General features: G+C 48.2%; 1 protein-coding gene across 1 annotated transcript; it reads right to left on the reverse strand.

The window, feature by feature from the left end:
- Positions 1 to 6,811: 6,811 nt before the first annotated feature.
- On the reverse strand, positions 6,812 to 9,542 carry SIGMAR1 (sigma non-opioid intracellular receptor 1). The gene is made up of 4 exons (XM_080820277.1): positions 9,256 to 9,542; positions 8,916 to 9,116; positions 8,690 to 8,782; positions 6,812 to 7,887 (listed from the first exon to the last, which is right to left on the reverse strand). The coding sequence occupies exons 1-4, from the start codon at positions 9,404 to 9,406 to the stop codon at positions 7,661 to 7,663; spliced, it is 672 nt and encodes a 223-aa protein (XP_080676403.1). The 5' UTR covers positions 9,407 to 9,542; the 3' UTR covers positions 6,812 to 7,660.
- Between the last annotated feature and the right edge of the window lie 7,014 nt (positions 9,543 to 16,556).

Consider the following 16,556-nt stretch of genomic DNA (forward strand, 5'->3'; position numbering starts at 1 on the left):
CCCTGAGATCATGACCTGAGCCGAAGGCAGAGGCTTAACCCACTGAGGCACCCAGGCACCCCACCTTGCCACTCTTCTTGTCCTCTAACCTCCACCCTTGTCCCTCGCCCAGATTCCATTGCAGCACTAAGTCCTTGTTCTCTTTGACCCATCCCTGGTCATACTGAAACTCAGTACTGCTCACACCTTTGGCTCACTCCAGTGTCCTCCTGCTTACATTTCAGACCTGACAGCCAGAAAACCCTAACCTCCGAAGAAGCAGCCTTGGTGATCCAACTGCCTTCAGTACTGATGCCTGCTCCCCCATAGTTTTGTGTGGTGTGAGTTCTCCTAGAGAGTCCTGCTCCCTCTTCCGGACCCAGAGGGGAGAATCTGAAGGTGCAGAAGCTGGCAGACATGTCTTAGGGGCTCCTGGGGAATGAGGACAGAGGGTAGAGCTCTGAAGAACTCCTGTGCCCACCTCGCTCCCCTTAAACCCTACCCCAGACCCAAACCCCTGCTCTGAGAAGAGGGGGTACCTGGAGAGAGAGATGGTTAAGATTTTTCTTGGAAAGATAGAAACTGGCTTAGGGAAATTCCAATTCTGAGAGTTTGGAGACTGCTTTGCAGAGGGCGGAGGAGGACAGGGGCAAGGGATTGAGCAACTAATCCCAAAAGGAAGGAAATCAATCTTCAATCAAGCATAGTAAACCTGTCCTTGGCGTCTGGGCCAGGAGGGCTACAACTGAGAAGGGCTGAGAGGAAGCAATAAGCTTCACTGGGACCTGGTTTCTCACTCTCTTCATCTGTAAAGAGGAGAGGCTGTCTCTTACACCCTCACTGAACTCCCATCTGATCCTAAACCACCTCACAGAGACAAAGACAGACAGATAGACATAGACCTCCATTCATCCAACACATATTTACTGAGCACCTTTATGCTAGATGCCATTGGACATGGGAATAAATAAAACATATTATAATGGTATAATTCCAGTGGGGGAAATACATAGTATATCAGATGGCAATAATTAAAATGGGGAAAAATAAATCTGGGTTGAGGGGAATAGATAGGGAAGGATACATGCTACCCATTACATTGTAACAAACTACACTTAAACTTAGCAAGCTTAAAACAACATTTATTTTCTCACAATTCAGTGGATCAGGAATTTGAGAGTGGCGTAGCTGGGTGGTTCTGGCTCACTTCTCATGAGGTTGTAGTGCAAATGCTGGCTGTAGCTAGAGCTCCATGAAGGCTGAACTGGAATTGGAGGATCCACCTCCAGGATGGCTCACTCACATGGCTGTTGATGGGAAGCTGTTCTCCCTGATGGACCTCTCCAGAGGACAGGGCCTTGTGCCTCAGTGTCTTCCTAACATGGAGTTGGTTTCCCCCAGATTGACCCAAGCGAGACTAAAGAGGCAGCAATGCTTTTTTATGGGCTAATCCTGGAAATCACAGTCACTTCTGACATGTATTTGTTAAAATTACATAACTAAGTCCAGGCCATATTCAAGGGGAAGGGAACTAGTCTTCACCTCTTAAAGGGAGGAGTATCAAAAATTTTATGGAGGCATTTTAAAACCACCATAGAAGGGTGCCTGGGTGGCTCAAATGGTTCAGCATCTGCCCTGTGTTGGGCTTGCAGCTCAGTGGGGAGTCTGCTTCTCCCTCTGCCCTGGCTTGTGCTCTCTCTCAAAGGAATAAATAAAAAAAATCTTAAAAACAACAACAACAACAACAACAACAACAAAAACCTGGGGCGCCTGGGTGGCTTAGTCGTTAACCATCTGCCTTCAGCTCATGTCAAGATCCCAGAGATCGAGTCCTGTTTTGGGATCCCTGCTCAGCGAGCCTGCTTCTCCCTCTCCCTCTCTCTGCTGCTCCCCTGCTGTGCTCTGTCAAACAAATAAATAAAATCTTTAAAACAAAGAAATAAATAAAAATAAAACCACCACAGAACAGGGAGAGGGACAGTGCCTGGCTGGCTCAGTCGGCAGAGCATGTGACTTTTTTTTTTTTTTTTAAGATTTATTTTATTTATTCTAGAGAGAGAAAGAGTGCATAGTGGGAGGGACAGAGGGAGTGGGAGAGAGAATCTCAAGCAGACTCCCCACTGAGCGTGGAGCCCAATACAGGGCTCAATCTCACGACCATGAGACCATGGCCTGAGCCCAGATAAAGAGCTGGATGCTTAACCAACTGAGCCACCTAAGCACCCCAGAGCATGCAACTCATGATATCAGGATTGTGAGTTCGATCCCCATGTTGTGTGTGGGGTCTACTTAAACAAATAATAAATTAAAACAAACAAACACCCTTTTGTGTTTACAGAAATGTTAAGGGAAGAACCAAGTATTGAAGGAGTGGAAGAAAAGAGCCACAGGCATAGGGAAGAGCACAATGGCCAGAACAGCAGGTGCAAATTATCCTGCGGTGGAAGTTTGCTTGGTGTATTGGAGGAAAGCAAGGAAGACACTGTGCTAAAATAAGGTAGCCAGGGTAAATGATCAGACGTTTGGTCACAGCTAACATGGGCCTTAGAGTAGGTACCTGGAGGCAGTAAAAGGACTAAATGAGATGGAAGCCATTAGAAATGTCTGAGCATAAGGAAAGACAAAGAAATGTCTGAGCAGAGAGATGATAGAAGTCTGACTCAGGCTATTGTGTGGAGAATCATCCACACAGGAAACAAACATGAGGATTAAGAAGCTGTTGCAGTAATCCAGGTCCAAGATGCCCTGGACCAAATGGTAACAGTGCAAGTGGCAAGACATGGGTAGATTCTGATATGTTTTATCTTTAAAACAGGATCTGGGGGTGCCTGGGTGGCTCAGTGGGTTGGGCCTCTGCCTTCAGCTCAGGTCAAGATCTCAGGGTCCTGGGATCGAGCCCTGCATCGGGCTCTCTGCTCTGTGGGGAGCCTCCTTCCTGCTCTCCCTGCCTGCCTCTCTGCCTACTTGTGATCCCTGTCTGTCAAATAAATAAATAAAATCTTTAAACAAACAAACAAACAAACAAAAAACAGGATCTGTATGGGGCACCTGGGTGGCTCAGATGGTTAAGCGTCTGCCTTTGGCCCAGGTTGTGATCTGGGGGTCCTGGGATCGAGCCCCACATTAGGCTCCCTGCTCAGCGGGGAGCCTGCTTCCCCATCTCTCTGCCTGCCTCTGCCTACTTGTGATCTCTGTCAAATAAATAAATAAAATCTTAAAACAAAAACAAAAAGAGAAACAGGATCTGTTGATGGCATGGATATCGGATGTGAGAATGAAAGGTACTCAAGATGGGATGCCTGGCTGGCTCGGTCAGTACAGTATGTGACTCTTGATCTTGGGGTTGTGAGTTCAAGCCCCATGTTGGGTGTAGAGATTACTTAAAATTAAAATATTTTTGGGGGCGCCTGGGTGGCTCAGTGGGTTAAAGCCGCTGCCTTCAGCTCAGGTCATGATCCCAGCGTCCTGGGATCGAGCCCTGCATCGGGCTCTCTGCTCAGCGGGGAGCCTGCTTCCTCCTCTCTCTCTGCCTGCCTCTCTGCCTACTTGTGGTCTCTGTCTGTCAAATAAATAAATAAAATCTTTTAAAAAATTTAAAAAAATAAAATATTTTTTAAAAAATTGTATTCATTTATTCACTTGACAGAGAGAGAGAGAAAGAGAGAGCAAATGGGGGGAGGAGCAGAGGGAGAGGGACAAACAGACTCCACACTGGGCAGAGCCTGATGTGGAGCCTGATTCAACAACCCTGAGATCACAACCTAAGCCAAAATCAAGAGCTGGCCATTCAATCACTGAGCCATCAAGGTGCCCCTAAAAATAAAATCTTAAAAAAAAAAACATTTTAAAAAATAATAATAAAATCTTTCTCCTTTAGATTTTGTTTGTTGGAGAGAGTGAGCACACAAGCACAGGGGGAGAGGCAGGTGGAGGGAGAAACAGGCTCCTTGCCAAGCAAGAAGACCGATGTAGGAAATGATCCCAGGACTCTGGGATCATGACCTGAGCTGAAGGCAGATGCTTAACTGACTGAGCCACCCAGGCACCCAAAAATAAAATCTTAAGGAAAAAAAAAAAAGGTATCTAAGATGACTCCAAGGTTCTTGGCAGCTGGGTAAGTGTAGGTACCTTGAACTCAGACAGTAAAGACTGTAAGAGGTGCTGGGTTGGGAGCGAAATCAGTTTGTGCTGCCATTTTATTTCATTTTATTTTTTTAAGTTTTATTTGTTTGGGAGAGAGAGCACAAACAGGCAGACTGGCAAGCAGAGGGAATGGGAGAGGCAGATGCTTAGCCAACTGAACCACCCAGGAGCCCCTCGATGCCATTTTAAGTTTGCGATGCCAATGAGACAGTCAAGTGGAGAAGGCAGTCTGGTATCTGAACCTGGAGCTCAGAGGTCTAGGTTAAGACAAAACAAAACAACACACACACACACACACACACACACAAAACAGGAGTTAAGACATATAGATGGTCCTCAAGACCCATCCATGTTGTTATAAATGGCAGGTTTTCCTTTTTTAATGGCTGAATAATATTCTGTGGTGTGTACATAGGGACCTTCATACATATATATATTTTCTTTATACATTCATCTTTGCAGGCATCATGTTAAGTGAAGTTAAGTCAGATGAAGACAAATACTCTATGTTCTCACTTATATGTGAACTCTACAAAAATCCAAACTCACAGAAACGGGGAACAGACTGATAGTTGCCAGTGGCAGGGGTGGGTGGGCATGAGGGCAGAGTTTGGGGGTAGTGGAGAAATGAGGGAAGGTAGTTAAGAGGCACAAACTTCCAGTTGTAAGATAAATTAAGTCCTGTGGATGTAATGTGAAGCTTAGTGTTCTAATACTGTATTATTTAAGAGTATATGAAATACCATATAGAGAGGGACACCTGGGTGGCTCAGTCGGTTAAGTGTCTGCCTTCAGCTCAGGTCTTGATCCCAGGGTCCTGGGATCCAGCCCTCCATTGGCCTCCTTGCTCCTCCTCTTCCTGCCACTCCCACTGCTTATACTCTGCTTATACTCTGACAAAGAAAGATATAAAATCTCGAAAAAAAAAAATACTACATATAGAATTGGAAAGTTGCTGGGAGTACATATTGGAAATTCTCACCTCAAGAAAAAAAAGAACTATGTGAGATGATGGATGTTAACTTACTGTGGTAATCATTCCACCATACATGTATCAAATCATTATACTGAACACCTTAAATGAATAGAATGTTATATGTCAATTATATTTTGATGAAACTGTAAAAAAAAAAAAAGACAAAGATGGTTGAAAACACCTGGGAGGGGTATAGAGAGGGAAGTTCGAGGATTAACTCTTGGGAAGTCAAAGGAGCCAACCTAGGATTTATGGAGGTAAGAGCAAGGTAAGGAGCCAATTTAGGGAGAGTGGAGTCCAGGAAACTGAGTGTTTTATGAGGAATTAAATGCATCAAATGAAAGTTAAGAAATAGCCATTGGACCTCGCAACTCGGATAGGGAGGAGTCTGGGAGTTCCCCATGTGGAAAAGAGTGAAGAGGGCAAGCGGAGTCCAGGAACTGTTTTATGAGGAATTAACTGCATCAAATGAAAGTTAAGAAATACCCATTGGACCTCGCAACTCAGATAGGGAGGAGTCTGGGAGTTCCCCATGTGGAAAAGAGGGAAGAGGATAAGCGGAGCTAGGGCATTCCTGATAGATGTGGTCTCTGAGCTGGGTTACAGGATGGGAGAAATCCTCAGAGGAATGGCTTTGCAACCCAGTGGAGAAGCCCCAGCCAAGACCTGTCATAGCCAACACAGTTGTGGTAGTGAGAATGGCCATCTTGCCTGGGCCTCACATTCACTGAGGTACAAAGCGAAACTTTTGATGGTTTCCAAATGGTTTTACATGTAGTCTTTTGTGTTGTTGTTCATTAGAATGTTGTTTGGGGATGTCTGAGTGGGTCAGTTGGGTGTCTGTCTTCAGCTCATAATCCCAGAGTCCTGGATCTAGTCCAGCACTGGGCTCCTTGCTCAGTGGGGACTCTACTTCTCCCTTTGCTTGCTGCTCTCTCAAAAAGTTGTATATAATGTTGAGTTTGTATACAAAAACTGAGTATTTGGGGGGCACCTGGGTGGCTCAGTTGGTTAAGCGTCTGCCTTGGGCTCAGGTCATGATCTCAGGGTCCTGGGATCAAGCCCCATTTCAGGCTCTGTGCTCAGTGGGGAGTCTGCTTTTCCCTCTCCCTGACTCTCCCCACCACTAGTGTTCTCTCTCCATCTCAAATAAAATCTTTTAAAAATTGTATATTTTTATAACCAGTCTCCTTCTGTTCTTAATACAGCAGGAGGCGTAAGAAGTGACAGTGGCCTGGCTCTTATTCAACCTCAGAACAAGGCCAGGAGGAAGGTGAGGCCAGCCAGATGCCAGGGTGCAAAATTTAAGAGGTCAAAGGTGGTGTTCCTGGGAGTGACAGCACCTTAGGCACCTCTTTTGCCCCACCCTAGCACCAGGACACCTCGGACACCACCAGGTAGTGTTCCTGCTCTCCACCCCTAGGGGCTTCTACGAAGTCAGGTGTCCTAGAAAAGAAAGACTGGAGAGGAAGAACTCCTACTCTGGGTGGGCATTATCATCCTAGAAAAGAGCCAAAAGTGATTGTGCCTCCTTCAGCTCAAAAGTGGGTATACACTGCCACCCAGTGGCCATCCAGGGTTGAAGTCACAGGACTAGTTCCAGAATGGCACAGGCAGAGGTTAAGGCAAGAACAAGACACACACTATCTCACCCAGCCCTTAATTTCTTCACATTAGCAGGTTTTCCTGCCGCTGAGACACACGAAGAAATGAAACTGTTCAACAGGTCTTTATTAACAGAGACAGATGGACAGACAGTGCACCAAAGGCAGTGTCTGAAAGCTGTGATGGGGGGCATATGTGTGTAGGCCTCTAGGCAAGGGATGGCTCCCTGGACCTAGGCTAACCTCTCTTAGGTCCTCTGCCCAGCAGTGGGTCCTGAGCTGAGGCCAGCCTCCCCATCATACTCCTGAGGGATGAATGGGGTTGGGGGCAGGGTCTTTCAGGATAAGAGGACCCTGACCTCAGCATTCTCCATTCTTACGGTTCCCCAGTTGACTTGGTTGCTGGGAGGGTAGGGGACAGGTCACTGAGAGCACTTGCATAGCAGGGGAAGAGAATGGGGGTAAGGCATATGGTGAGGACAGGGAGATGATGGGGGCCACCACCACAGGCAACCCTTCATCTTCCTCCCCCCTCAACTGCTGCTGGATTGAGGGGTCAGGCCCAGACAAGAGTGTAATACCTACACCCATCCCTAATTCCAGAGCCCTGACTGCTGGCAGGGAAGCTCTGGAAAGGCCTGAGTTATTGAGTCAAGCCTATAGTATGTATGTCTGAATATGACTGGCCCCCTGGGTATATGTGGGGCTCCCTCTCTGGGCAGGTGTGAATGCATGATGCTGCTGTACACATGGGACTGTATCTGCATGTATGTCTCATATGTTCCCATGAGTCTATGTTTGTTTGTATAAGCATGTGTGTCCCTGCTCGTACACCAGGAACTGGAATAGTTGCATGTTGTGAATATGTCCCTGTCTTTTCACGTGAGCTCCAGAAAGAGGATGTATGCGGGCCTGCCCGCTCCTTTCTATCCACAGGTCCTCCTTCAGGCCTGGCTGGTCAGGGGTCCTGGCCGAAGAGGTAGGTGGTGAACTCAAGCCGGAGGCCCCGGGCATAGGCGCGAAGAGTATAGAAGAGTGTGAGGAAGTCCTGGGTGCTGAAGATCGTGTCAGCCAGTGCGAAGGCCAGGGTGGATGGGATGACACCCCGACCATACTCCACCATCCATGTGTTTGGACCCCATTCCACAGCCGTTGCCTCGCCAGGCCCATGCACCACAGTCTCTCCTGGGGAACAGAGAGCATGCACATAAGGAGCCTAGCCCTGTCCTTCCATTGCTGCCACCTCCCTAGCCCACGGGCTATCTAGGGGCAGGGAACAGAGCAGGAGCTTCAGGGAAGGAAAAGGCCTTACCTCACTGGCCTTGTCGCCCATCTGGAAGAGTAAGAAGCCAAGATAGCCACTCCTAAGTTTTCCTCTGTGCCATCACCTGGCTCACGTCCTCTTTGGGGGGGAAGCCAGGGAGGGCCACCTCACCAGGCCATGGGCCACTGTATGGGAGTCCTGGAAGTCTGCATTCCCAAACCTCACTCATGTCAGGCAGAAATTTAACTAAACTTGGGCTGGGCCTGTTAGATAGGGAGGGAGTGATATTAAGACTTGTGTGGCTTTCTGAGAACTGCAGCTGTCATGTGTCATGCCTGTTAACACTCAACCTCAAACTTATATGGAAGTCCAAAGCTCTACTTTTTATGTAAAATGTTTTAACCACAGAAACAAAGAAGACGATAATCTGTCTTGTCTTTGGAGGTATGAGAACATATCTGATTACCCAACTGTCTCCCCAACAACTGCTGGAATGTTGGATGAACAGAACAGTGTCTTAACAGGAAGCTGTTGTTTCCTTTTGACAGTGGAAAGCAACAGGGGCGCTTGGACCTGCTTCAATGGAGGACCTGTGGCGTACCTGCTGGCGGTAAGGGAACCAGAGAAGAGCCCTCAACCCACCCCCCTTCCATGATATGGCTCTCCTCCAACTATGGGTACCCCAGAACGAACGGAACCACATGACAGAGCCCCCCTACCCACCTGGGTAGAAGACCTCACTTTTGGTAGTGCCCTCTCTCCACTGGTGGAAGGTGCCAGAGATGATGGTGTCCGAGATCTCAGCCCAATAGCGTCCTGAGGGACAATCAGATGGACACCGAAGATCAGGGTATCAGCGCCAATACATGGCTTGGCCAAACATCAGAAAGGAAGGCATGAGCCCCTGCACAGCCCCAGCCTCCCAGTTCGGCCCGCCGCCAGCACTGACCCGAGTGGCCGCGAGAGCCTAGGGCGGTGCCGAAGAGCAGCACGTACTCGGACAGTGAGGCGTGCAGAAGGCACATGGCGCCCATCCAGCCGCCCGCGTTTACGAACACCCACTGCAGCTCCTCGTCGGGCAACACGTGGCCTGGGTGCAGCCGCCGTAGTTCCACGATCAGCCGAGAGAAGGCCAGCTCGTGGTCCAGCCCTGGCGGGGTCAGAGGACAAGAGTCAGAGCCAGAACCACTCCGAACTGGAAAGGCGCTTCTGAAACTCCCAGCTCAGCTCCGGCCTCCCCAGGCCCCTGCCCTCCACCCGCTCACTCGCCCGGTCATCCGTCGGCTCACCCGCGTACTGCCTGGCCAGCTGCGCGATCTCTTCGTGCTGGAAGACGAAGCTTTGCGTGCCCAGCCAGAGCCAGACCACCTGGGCCAGCACAGCCGCGGCAGCCAGAAGCAGCGCGGCCCACACCCACCGCCGGCCCAGTGCCCACTGCATTCCGGCGGGCGGCCTGGCACAGAGAAGCGAAGGACCGAACTGAGGCCTGGAGCTGTGACTCCCACCGCCTCCAAACCTGCGGAACGCAGTCCACTACCGTTCCCCCGCCACCGCCGTGGTACGGCTTGCCTTGGCCAATCAGAACAGTCTGGGCACCCGGGCCCCGCCCCTCGGGCTGAACCATTTCTTCTCGGGAAGCGGGGAGCGCGAAGGGGTGGGGCGGAGCCTCGCGCGTGATGCGAAGGGGCGGGGCTAAGCCGTCCCAGCGGCCGCGTTTAGGGTCTACAGGCGGGGTCCCTTCGACTGCCAAACCAGGTGTGGGTGGGGGTGAGAGTATGGATGGGGCTAGGTGGCCGTGACACTCAGAATGGACTGGACTGTTTGGGCTCCCAGGTGAATAAAGCGAGCCCGGAAGCAGAGCCTCCTGGGACTTGTGATTGTCACCTTTGCTAGCGCGGAAAGTAGGAGAAGGCGCTTCTGCCTGGGAATGTTACGGAAGGCTTTCCGGAGGCGGTGACGCCTGAGCAATGTATTTAAGGGAAATGGGGAAGGCATTCTACGAATGAGGCCTATTCCAAGAACAAAGGCACCGTGAAGAGACAGCATGGGTGTTTTTTGGAGCCTACGATTCATTCTTTGTTTTGAAGCAAAAATGTGAGAGGAAGGCATTGTAAACCAACAGGGTTACAGGGAGGGAAATCATAAAGAGGAGCGAGGGAGAAAAAAGGCAGCAAAGTGCGGTGATTAAGAAAGAAACTCTGGAGGGCCGCCTGGTTGGCTCAGGTCATATCTCAGGGTCCTGGGATCGAGCCCCGCGTAGGGCTTCCTGCTTGGCAGGAAACCTGTTTCCCCCACTCTCTCTGCCTGTCTCTCTGCCTACTTGTGATCTCTGTTTGTCAAATAAATAAATAAAATCTTAAAAAGAAAAGAAAAGAGACTGGACTGGAGCTGGACTGGGTTAATAAGCCTGGCTCTGGCCACCTACTAGTTGTGTGATCTTGGGTAAGTTATTTAAACCCTGTGACTCAGTTTTCTCATCCGTGAAATGGGATGAATAAAAGTACCTACCTCATAGTACATACCTTCGTTGTGATGAAGATTAAATGAGTTAATATTTATAAAGCAATTAGTGCCTGGCAAGTGGTGACATACGTGTTTGTCTTATAAATAAAACACAAAGGAGAAGAGAACTGGAAGAGCATAGCATCATACATGATTGTGATGGAATGAAGGGTCAACACAGTCAAATGTAGTTGAGAGTTCCGATAAAATGATGGGAAATGGTCATTAGTTTTCTTAGTAGGGACATGTAGCACAGATGATGATATATATTCACAAATCTATTTCCTTTTGCTCTTGGGCAGTCAGGTTACATTCCACAGTATACTCTGTAGTTGATCAGGCCATGTGATTGTGTTCTGGCCAATGAAGTATAGCCAGAAACCATGTATGCCACTTTCAGATCTGGCTCCTAAAACCTGTGAAATTCTTTACATTTTCACTCTTTTCTCATTTATTATCTTAATTACAGAGCATTAAGTAGTGGAGAATTCTGAATGCTGCTTTCCCTATCCCCCCACAATGGACTGTGTTGCTAAGCCACTGAGTTTGGGTATTGGGGTGTCATTTGCTACAGCAGCTAAGATTGCTTAATCTAATACAGACCACTAGACATGTTACAGTGTATTGTACAGGTAAGAGTAAAGGCTGAGAAGATGGATTATTTTTTGAGAAACTTGGCCAAGAAGGTTAAGGTAAAAAAGGGATTATCTAGAGGAGACTGCATGATGGTGGAAACGTTTTTTTTTTTTTAAGATTTTTTAAAAAGATTACTTATTTATTTATTTGACAGATAGAGATCACAAGTAGGCAGAGAGGCAGGCAGAGAGAGAGAGGAGGAAGCAGGCTCCCCGCTGAGCAGAGAGCTGTAAAGGCCTCTTTAGCCAGAGCGATGCCATCCGGTTAAACAGTGATTTTGTTGTTTATGCAGTAAAACTTAAACTGTCCCTGACCCTCTCTCCCCAGGGGACCTACTTAAAAACAAGTCCCTGAAACCAGTCCCAGGTAACAAAGCCCAAATACAAGGGTGGGTCAGGCCAGGTGGAGGTATTCAATCAGTGGGGGCGCATACTGTCTCCCTAGCTACCAAGGAGTATGGGCCCTGCCTTTTGGGGCACCTTTTGGGTGCCAATTCTGACCAAGGTGATAGGCTAGTTCAAATACCTACTACAGGTTAAATTGTAATTCAATTGGTCACTTATGTGTGACCTAGCAGGACTGTGCAGCTTTCTCTGTGTTACAATCTCATTGGCCACCTGTGCATGGCCAGGCCCAACCACATAGCCTTTGCCCTTAAAAGCTAGTCTGTAAGGCAGAGAGAGGTCGCCTCTTTGCAAGAGATGGCCCTGGCTGGTCAGTTTGATTCTCGATGCTTGGCGTGAAATAAAGTTTTGCTTGACCTTCGCTTTGTATCAGTCTCGCTCCTTTGACCATGGACCCAACAGAGCCCAATGTGGGGCTCAATCCCAGAACCCCAGGATCATGACCTGAGACGAAGACAGAGGCTTTAATCCACTGAGCTACCCAGGCGCCCCTATGGTAGAAACATTTTTTGTATTGGCTCTGGCTTCTGTGACACTCCTGAGCTGACCATTCTCTTAAGAACCCTGAGGACCAGGGACTAACCCCAAAGTCTGGCCTCTGCGCCCCTGTTTAGGCAGAACTCTCTGGGACTGTTTAGGTCTGCAGTTTCCCTGGTCTTTCACAAGGCTTCTCTAGCAAAAACTGTTTTATAAAAAAATTAGTCACAGCCATATTCTCTAGATATTACAAAATAAAATTCAACCAAGTAAATCTGAAGATCTAATTGGCTTTATTAAACAATTCATGAATCAGGCAGCACCCCATCTAGCAAGTAGAAGGGAGCTCCGAGGAGGAGGTATATAAAACAGAAGGTTTTTATTTTTATTTCTTAAAGATTTACTTATTTTGAGGAGTGCCTGGGTAGCTCAGTTGTTGAGCATCTGCCTTTGGCTCAGGTCATGATCCCAGGGTCTTGGGATCGAGCCCTGCATCAGGCTCCCTGCTCGCCAGGAAGCCTGCTTCTCCCTCTCCCACTCCCCCTGCTTGTGTTCTCTCTCTTGCTGTCTCTGCCAAATAAGTAAATAAAAAAAATTTTTTTTAAGTTTAAAAATATTTATTTTGAGAGAGAGGGAGAGCACGCCCCTGTGCACGGGATGGGGAGTGGCAGAGGAAGAGGGAGAGAATCTCCAGAAGACTCCCGGCTGAGTGGGGTGCTGACTCAGGGCTCTATCTCAAGATAGACCTTGTGACCTGAGCCAGAATCAAGATTCAGACACTTAAGGTGCCCCGGAAGTGGAAGTTTGTTTTTTTTTAAGGAAGAAGTCTGGGACAAGAAAATTAGAAAGAGAAAAGGATTGGTCCAGGCCTGTTCCTTTTGCCTTAAGGGGAAAAGCAGGGACTCTTATTATGCAGATTACTTTGTCTTCCTTTGGGGGAGAGGGCCCAGGTAGGGAATCATTGGTGCTAATCGGAAACTTCTGATTGACCAGGGAAGACTACATTTCTGGGGAAGTTGAAACCACAGTTAGATGAGGCATTAAGCCCCTGTTTGAAAACTTGTCATATGTGACGCCAGTTTGGGCCTATAGTGTTTTTTTTTTTTTTAAAGATTTTATTTATTTACTTGACAGAGAGAGAGAGATCACAAGCAGGCAGAGAGGCAGACAGAGAGAGAGGGGGAAGCAGGCTCCCTGCTGAGCAGAGAGCCCGATGCGGGGCTCAATCCCAGGACCCTGGGATCATGACCTGAGCAGAAGGCAGAGGCTTACACTGAGCCACCCAGGTGCCCCTATAGTGGTTTTTTTTTTAAAGATTTTTATTTATTTATTTATTTGACAGAGAGAGAGAGAGGTCACAAGTAGGCAGAGAGGCAGGCAGAGAGAGAGGGGGAAGCAGGCTCCCCGCTGAGCAGAGAGCCCGATGCGGGGGCTCATCCCAAGACCCTGAGATCATGACCTGAGCTGAAGGCAGAGGCTTAACCCACTGAGCCACCCAGGCGCCCCTATAGTGTTCTTTTTAACAACATTGTAGAAGAGATCTTGGAGGAGAAGGGCTCAGTAGGCCCCATCTCAGCCATTGTACTCTTCCCCCAAAAAGTGATCTTGGGGAGACAGAAGAGAAGTTTGGAAATGTTCCTGAAGAGATGTTTCTGAAGGGGGTGAGGAGTTAGCTGGCATTGATGAGGAAGCAGAAGGCAAGCAAGGACAAAGCACAAGCTGACACCATGCAAGCCCCTTCCCCCCACACAGGGGGCAATGTCACACAGGTGGGACAGGTGTGACATTCCTCAGGCCCTGCTGGCTACGCGGGAAAGCTAAGGAAAGGAAAAACAAATGCTTAACTTACAGAGATCATAGTCCAAAAAGACAGCAGCCTCCCTCAATTTACAAATGTTTTAGTGATATTTGCAAGAAAAAAACATTCTTATCAATAACCCAACTTCCAGAAGGAAGCTCCCAAAGGTCTTCAGGTTAATGCTTTACTAGAGGACAAGGCCTCCAATCTCTAGAAGGTCCTCTTTACCATACGAAAGTTTCTTAAAAACCTCTCTTTTCCCTGAGCCTACGTGGCTCAGTCATTAAGCGTCTGCCTTTGGCTCGGTTCATAATCCCAGGGTTCTGGGGTTGAGCCCCACATTGGACTCCCTGCTCTGCAGGAGCCCTGCTTCTCCCTCTGCCACTCCCCCTGCTTGTGTTCTCTCTCTCACTGTGTCTCTCTCTGTCAAATGAATAAATAAATAAAATCTTTGAAAAAACAAAAACAATAAACCCTGTTTCCTTACCCCCAACTCCCAAGTATATAATCAACCACTCCTCACAACTCTGGTGCAGCCCCTCTTTCTGTCCAGGGTCCTGTCCTTTTGCTTTAATAAAATCACCTTTTTGCACCAAAGACATCTTAAAAATTCCTTCTTGGCCATGGGCTCTGGACCTCACCTACATTCAAAACTACATCATCACAATCCAAGAAGTGGCACCAAAGCACTGGTGTTCTTGGGAAAATGGGGCTGCCTCTAAAATCCAGTCACTCCAACAACAAAGATGGCTGAGAGAGGAGGAAAACAAATCTTCTATCTCAGCTCCTCTCACCCCCACTACAAAGAAGGAAAGCCAGTGGTATATATAAAAGCCTCATTTCTCAGTTCCCTGCCCCCTACCTAGTAGCCTCTTTAGATTCCAGTCTGAGGACTTAGGGCAGAGATTAGGTCAATGACCAAAGACCCAGTTTTTGCATCTGAGCTGCAAAACACCAGGTTGGCCTGGCCTGGGTTGGGGGAAGGGGCCTCCCTGCTACTGCGGGGTTCCTAGCTCACTAGGTTTCTGTCTTGAGTCTCACTGAAATCTTAGAGGCATTTTAGAGCAGTGAGAAGAGCCTGGAAACCTGGGTTCAAATCTTAGCTAGGCCACTAATCCTCTGACTGACCTTAGGCTTCTGTTCTTCATTGTGGAATATGGAGAAGGTTGAAACAATATTTAGATGTCTTTTTAAAAGTGTCAGGGGAGGAATTAATTTGGATTTTAACCTAGTGTAAAGGAAACACCCCTGATCCCACCTAGGTGGTGGCTGGAGCTACTGGCCATGGGGTCCTCTTCACACTTTCACGATTTTTCTTTTCTTTTCTTTTTCTTCTTCTTCTTTTTTTTTTAATTTATTTTATATTTTTAAAGATTTTATTTACTTATTTATTTGTGAGAGAGAGAGAAAGAGAGAGAGAGAGAGAGAGAGAGAGAGCGCGTGCACACACACACGCACGCACAAGCTGGCAGAGTGCCAGGCAGAGGCAGCGGGAGAAGCAGGCTCCCTGCTGAGCAAGGAGCCGGATGTGGGACTCCATCCCAGGACCCTGGGATCATGACCTAAGCCAAGGCAGTGGCTTAACCAACTGAGCCATCCAGCCGTCTTTCTTTTGTTTTTTTTTTTTTTTTTTTCAAAATAAGAAGGTGTGCTTTCTTTTCTTTCTCTCTTTCAAAAAAGATTTTCTTTACTAATTTGACAGAGGGACAAGCAAGGGGAGGGAGAGGGAGCAGGAGAAGCAGACTCTCACTGAGCAGGAAGCCCAATGCAGTGCTTGATCTCAAGACCCTGGGATCAGGACCTGAGCCAAAGGCAGAGCCTAGCAGACTAAGCCACTCTGGTGTCCCATTTACTTCCAGGTTTCTTTTCTTTCTTTCTTTCTTTCTTTCTTTCTTTCTTTCTTTCTTTCCTTTCTTTTTTTTTTTTTTTTTAATTTATTTGACAGACAGAGATCACAAATATGCAGAGAGGCAGGCAGAGAGAGAGGGGGAAGCAGGCTCCCCGCGCTGAGCAGAGAGCCCAATGCGGGGCTAGATCTCAGGACCCCAGGACCATGACCCCTGCGAAGGCAGAGGCTTTAACCCACTGGGCCACCCAGGCGCCCCACTTCCAGATTTCTTATAGCCCTCTTACACTGCTTACTTCTTGTGCTTTCGGCATGAGCGTATGAGAGAGAGTATGGTTACTTAGCCTTTTTTCCCCAAACCTGTTTCTCCTGCCTGGAGGGGGCGGGGTGTGATTTTGGAGAGCTATCCACTCCTCCAGGTACTAACTGGAGGCCAGGGTTCAGCTAAAGCAGATCACTCCCATCCTCAACCCCGTACCATTTCGCTTCTCCTCCACCATAGCTATTGAGCAAATAAGTGAGGTAGCTATGGATCCAGGGTTATACCCCTCCTTGGCCCTAGACTGTAAGCTGTGGGAGAGTAGAGACTATGCCTGACTGGTGCAGGGGCATCCCTTTGCCCCACATGGCGCCTAGGCTAGGGGCCTGGCACACAAATATTCAGTAAATATTTGCTAAATGAATGACCGAATGGACTACTGCATACAGCAAAGAAATCTTGTAAATGTCATGGAGCTGAGGGATCTGCAATACGTGGCTTTTACAGAGATTCTTCTAAGGTAGTGACTTGGCCCAGGGGTGTACTGGGATGACCAAAGCGGCCCCTCCAAAGTGCTAGGCTTTTCCTGAGTCCGGCTCGCGATTGGGCGGGTGCGCGGGCGGGCCCTTTGGCAGTCACGTGCTGGCTACTGGCCAGTCACCGGGGCG

This window comes from Martes martes (assembly GCF_963455335.1).
Source record: "Martes martes genome assembly, chromosome: 12".
NCBI classification, from domain to species: Eukaryota; Metazoa; Chordata; class Mammalia; order Carnivora; family Mustelidae; genus Martes; species Martes martes.